General features: G+C 63.6%; 1 protein-coding gene across 1 annotated transcript; it reads left to right on the top strand.

Moving 5' to 3' along the window:
• Nucleotides 1–540: 540 nt before the first annotated feature.
• On the top strand, nucleotides 541–3,066 carry LOC127344425 (protein OCTOPUS-like). Its single transcript, XM_051370694.2, has one exon. The coding sequence runs from the start codon at nucleotides 826–828 to the stop codon at nucleotides 2,848–2,850; it is 2,025 nt and encodes a 674-aa protein (XP_051226654.1). The 5' UTR covers nucleotides 541–825; the 3' UTR covers nucleotides 2,851–3,066.
• Nucleotides 3,067–5,448: the final 2,382 nt, after the last annotated feature.

The following is a 5,448-nucleotide window of genomic DNA, read 5'->3' as shown; positions in this document are numbered from 1 at the left end:
AACTGTAAATACGGAGTACAATTTTTTGGCCCGGCCATTTATCAGTTGATGAGTACCTAGATGCCAGTGGGTACTTCTACAAGCTCCCCGTGCAAGTAACCAAACATCAAAATAGTGCACCCACTGGCCTATTTTGAGCTGTGTTTTGAGAAATCTTTACCCTGAGCATTTCTTGGAACTAGAACTACAAGCATCGCGTTGCACAAAGCATAGATGGGATGCCGTGCAGCAAAGATCGAAAGCTAGCATAGCAAAAGTGCATGTTCGTCACGAATCAATCCCTACGGCTACGGGCGGAGCGCGCGGCGCCGTCGGTGGCCGGCCGTTGCTCCTCCGTGCATGCATGTATCCTTTTGCAAGGTGACGTTGTTTTTATTTTTTTACCACACGCGTGCAGGTTATTCGGAAATAATCACCTTTGGATCAGGCAAATCCCCATGGGGGACGGCCACGGATCGGTCGCAGAATGTGAGAGAGACGCTACGTACTCCACTAGAGTAGAGAGTGAAAGAACACAAAGCAACAAGCGAGCCTCGAACCCCAAGAACGCAGCAGCAGAGCTGCAAAGCAAAAGGAACTATAGAGAGAGAGAGAGGGACGATGAGAGAGAGCTCGCCGGGGCCCGTGATTCGCCTTTAACTTTCGCTTTCCTCTCTCCACGCCCGCCCTCCCTCACGCTCCTTCTAAAACCAGCCATGCCCGCCGGCATCAGCAGCAACTCACTCTCCCATTCCCAACCCAATAGCAGAGCAGCGCGAGCACTAGGAGCACTGTGAGCGGGTGACCTCCACGCGCGGCCTGGTGGGGGGAGGGGACGGCACGGCAATGTCGCTGCAGATGGACCCGCCGGCGCCGCCCGCGCGCCGCTCCAACGTCACCAGCTGCGACCTGCACCCGGACGAGGCCTTCACCGGCTTCTGCGCCGCCTGCCTGCGCGAGCGCCTCGCCGGCCTCGAGGCGTCCGCCGCCGCCGCCTCCGCGCCCGGCCGCAAGTCCACCTCCGCCATCCGGTCCCTCTTCGCCAGGCCCTTCGTCGCGGGCGCCGGCTCGTCCGCGGCCGGCGCGGCAACCGAGCCGCCGGACCTCCGCCGATGCAAGTCCTTCTCCTGCGGCCGCGGCGGGGACGTGCTCTCCGCCGCCGCCGCTGCCGCGGCGGCGGCCGCCAGGGGGGACGAGCCGCAGCGGCACTCCTGCGACGTGCGCGGGCGCGCCACGCTGTGGGCGCTGTTCCACCAGGACGACCGTGACCGCGTCCGCGACGGCACGGCCTTCGGCTCCTTCCCTGTCTCGTCTTCCGCCGCCGCCGCCGTGGCGCTCAACACCGCCGTTCCGCTTCCAGTTCCGCCCCAGCACCCGCCGCCGCGCGTGCTCGAGGACTTCTCGGAGGAGGACATACCCGTGGTGATGGAGTACTCGGAGGACGAGATAACGGAGGTGGTGGAGGAGCCCGTTCTTCTTCCGGCAGCGGACACCTCCTCCGGGGAGATCATCGAAACCGAGCCCAACGTGAGGGCCATGAAGGAGCACATGGACCTCGAGTCGTCGGACCCCGCGAAGCCGGCGCCGGCGCTGAAGGAGATCGCGGGGAGCTTCTGGGTGGCGGCGTCCGTGTTCAGCAAGAAGTGGCAGAAGTGGCGGCGCAAGCAGAAGCTCAAGAAGGACGCGGCCGTGAGCAAGGCGGCGGCGGCGGCAATGCCGCCGCCGGAGAAGCCGTCGAAGCCGTCGTTCCTCCGGCGCCGGCGCCTGCGCGGGGAGGCCGGGTCGGAGCACGCGCTGGGGCGGCGCTCGTGCGACACGGACCCGCGCTTCTCGCTCGACGCCGGCCGCATGTCCGTCGACGACGCGGGGTTCAACTGGGACGAGCCGCGCGCGTCCTGGGACGGGTACCTGTTCGGCGCGGGCGCCGGAGGCGCACTCGGCCGCGCGCCGCCGCCGCTCACTCGCCTCCCGCCCATCCTGTCGGCCATGGAGGACGCGCCGGGGGGCCCCGTGGTGGAGCGGTCGGACGGTCAAATCCCCGTGGAGGACGACGCTGACCCTGAGCCGCCAGGTGGGTCCTTCCAGACGAGGGACTACTACCTGGACTCGTCCAGCCGCAGGCGGCGCAGCCTGGAGCGTACCAGCTCTGTCCGCAGGCCGTCGTTCGAGGTCCCCGAGCTGCAGAAGCCAGCGGCGAACGGCAACGAGTCTCCTCCTCCCATCGGCGGCGGCCCGGAGTTCTACCACTTCCACCACGCGGAGGACCTGCTGGACCGCGGGTTCAGCTCCAACTCGCTGGTGGAGGACATCTCCGCGAGCCTGGAGGCCGCGCTGTCCGGCGGGGCGTCGTGCAAGAAGCCGCCGCGGTGGCGCAAGGCGTGGAGCCTGTGGGGGTTCATCCACCGGCGCGCCGCGGGGCGCAGGGCCGGCGGCGGCGGGCCGTCCGACATCGCGGACCGCTCGTTCTCGGAGCCGTGGCCGGACCTGCGCGTCCGCGGCGGGGCTGGCGGCGGCAGTGGCATGCAGCGGTGCGGCAGCAACCTGAGCGCGCGCAGCTCGTTCAGCAGCAACAGCGGCGGGCTGGGCAGCTCGCGGCGCAGCTACGTGGACGTGCACGGGAACGTGCGGCGGCGGGGCGAGGAGCTGCACCCGCCGTCGCATGGGTTGGAGCGGAACCGCAGCGCGCGGCACTCGCCGGGGCGCGGCAGCGTGGACAACGGCATGCTGCGGTTCTACCTGACGCCGATGCGGAGCGGCGGCGGCGGCGCGCGGCGAGGGGGAGGGGGAGGCGGCGTGCCGGGCAAGGCTGCCGCCGGGCGGAACCAGCTGACGTCGCAGTCGTTCGCTCGCAGCGTGCTCCGTCTGTACTGAACCTGAACCTGAACCTGGCCTGCCATGCAAGAGGCGTGGCAGCTTCCGCGCGCGCGCGCGCACTGCAGCTGACGGGACCGGTCGTACGTAGTAGCCATGAAATCTTCGTGTAGTATTGTACCAAGTTGTTTGCTATTTCCTTCTGTTCATTTGGGGTGGGGTTGGGGTTGGGGTGGTGGATAACACGCAGTTCATGTCATAGTTTCCTCTTGCAAATTATCAGTGTCCCATGATCTCAAATTCTGTCGTCAAATTGACTAATGTTCTGGACGTGTGTCAAGCATACAAAGCACGAGTTTGTTGCCATCTCCCAAGTGGCACTCTCAGCTCAGAGTCTACTAACTTTAGAGGCAAAGGCAAAGCTGATTCTAATTGTGGTGAGGTAAAGGGCCAATGTGGTTGATGCCAATATGGCTTGGCACGCTAGAACAGCATCATCGCTTTGTGTCAAACGCGAATGGCCCTACTACCCCTACAGGTTTGGGTCTTTTGGATCGAGCGGAATTCCAACCTTGGAGCCCCGAGAGCTTGACATCCAACAGTGGCGGTACAAGGCGTCCACTGCACGTGATTGGTCCTTAAAGGGAGGGAGGGAGGGGGCCGTGCTTTCTTTCTTTGCCGCCACCTCGGAAACCGTTAAAGGCAGGCTCTCGCTCATATTCCGCTGGCCCGCCGCCCGCCGAGGATGGCTGGCTGGGGCTCAGCACGCTGTCGCCGTTCGCCTCCGCTCTTGTTTCTTTCTCACCGTTGTGTGCTGCGTGCTACGCCGCTGCGTGCCCACCCACCGGCAGCGCAAGAGTTGGGCCATAGGCCGCGTTGATCCGTCGCTCGCTGGTCTGCCTCTTTTGCTCTAGCTGCCAAAACGCGCCGGCGGAGTTCTCGCCACGCCCGCTGCCGGTTCAGACACGGCGCTCCTGCTATTTCTAGCTTGTAAAATGTAGTACCTCCTTAACTCCACCGTGCAAGTTTTACTATCGGTAACTGTGCATATAATGACACACGTGTTCCCAAAACAAATACTACTCCACTATATCAGGAAGGTAGTACCAAAGAAAATCGTTACAAAGAGTTGGGCCCTTGTCGTCCCCTCCGTGGCGACTACGGGGAAAGAAACCCTAGTGCCGCCATGATCTCTCGTGATTCTCGTCGGCCACCAGCTGGATGTGGTGGTGGCGGACCCTGCTCCCAAAGGGGGAGGGGTAGCAAAGTGAGAAAAAAGGGCGACGACCCTGGATGGAAGGTGTTGGCAGCCGCATCGGTCGCAGGGGTGGCGTCGTGGTCAGGGCTAGAAGCTGATGGCGTCGTGGCCGGCCAAGCACATGTCCTTAGGAGCATCTCCACTTGTTAGCCCTCCCCACGCCGAAATCCGGGGAAATTTACGTTCGGATTGGACGTAAATTTGGCGTGGGAAGGAGTAGTTTCCCAGCCGCGATCTCAGCCGAAGACGGCAATCTAAATTTGAAAAATGGAAACTTGACAAACTACGGCATAAAACGGTCGAATTTAGACTAAATTTAATGATATTTACTATATAGAGGGCGAAGTTCGTACATAGAGACCGAATTCGACTATATTTCGAATTCGGCTAGGGGAATACAACTTTAAATATGAAAACACGGCGCTCTACATGCCGAAATGGCGGTAGAACACCGTGTACTCGCCACCGTAGTCGTCGTCGAACTGTGGCGGCGCCGAAGCCTTCAGGCTGCTGCCTTGGCCGGCGTCTCCCCACCGGCCGCTGGTGCGAGGCGGGGACGGCGATGGCTTGTAGAGCTCGTCGTCGGAGGCTTCGAGGTCGATGACGGGGACGACGGCGCCGGATGGAGGAGTCGCAGGCCGCCGGAAGCGAGCGGCGTCCTGGAGGTGCCTCGCCTGCCGCTCCGCTTCCTCCTTCTCCCACTGTTCCCTCGACCAGGCGCATGCCTGGTCGAGCGGCATGGCGTTGTCGGAGGGTACGAGGTCCTGGAGGGACCTCACGATGACGGCTTCGAGGATGGCGGCTTCCTTGGCGCTTTCTTCCTCCTCGACCTTCACCTTCGCCGGTTTGCGCTCCCGCTCGCCGGAGGTGTCGTGGTCGCGCTTGGGGCAGCGCCGTCCTTGTGCCATCGATGGTTCGCGGATGATGATGCTGCCGCCGCCGCGCGTGCGGTGGCTCGGCGGGGAACCCGGCTCCTTTTTCACCGGCGCCAAGGATGGCGCCGACCTGGAGATTGACCTCGCCGCCGAACCGGACGACGAGGAACTGGCAACCATACGCCGTGGCTGCCAACTGTTTCCCCGTTGGCGGCTGTTCGATGCCCTCGATGGAGGGGGCATCGTGAGCCTCGGCGAGTTGCCGCCCTCGATGTGCTCGAGGACGTTGTGGAGCGTCCTATCCAGCGCGCTCCACCAACGCCGGCGACCCGCGGCGTTGTTGCGCGGAGGCGGAGGTGGCGGCCCGTCGTAGGACGCCAGTTCGCGCTCCCACCGCCGTAGGAAGAACGAATTCCACCGAGTGTAGTTCTCGGGGTGGTGGCGCGGGTCGGCGCGTTCTTCCTCCGTCATCTCCATCCGCGCCTCCTCGATGGCGACGTCGAGGGCGTGGCCCTGGGGCGGCGG

The sequence above is a fragment of the Lolium perenne genome, chromosome 3 (genome assembly GCF_019359855.2).
Source record: "Lolium perenne isolate Kyuss_39 chromosome 3, Kyuss_2.0, whole genome shotgun sequence".
Classification (NCBI taxonomy): Eukaryota; Viridiplantae; Streptophyta; class Magnoliopsida; order Poales; family Poaceae; genus Lolium; species Lolium perenne.
This window is presented reverse-complemented; position numbering and strand designations above follow the sequence as displayed.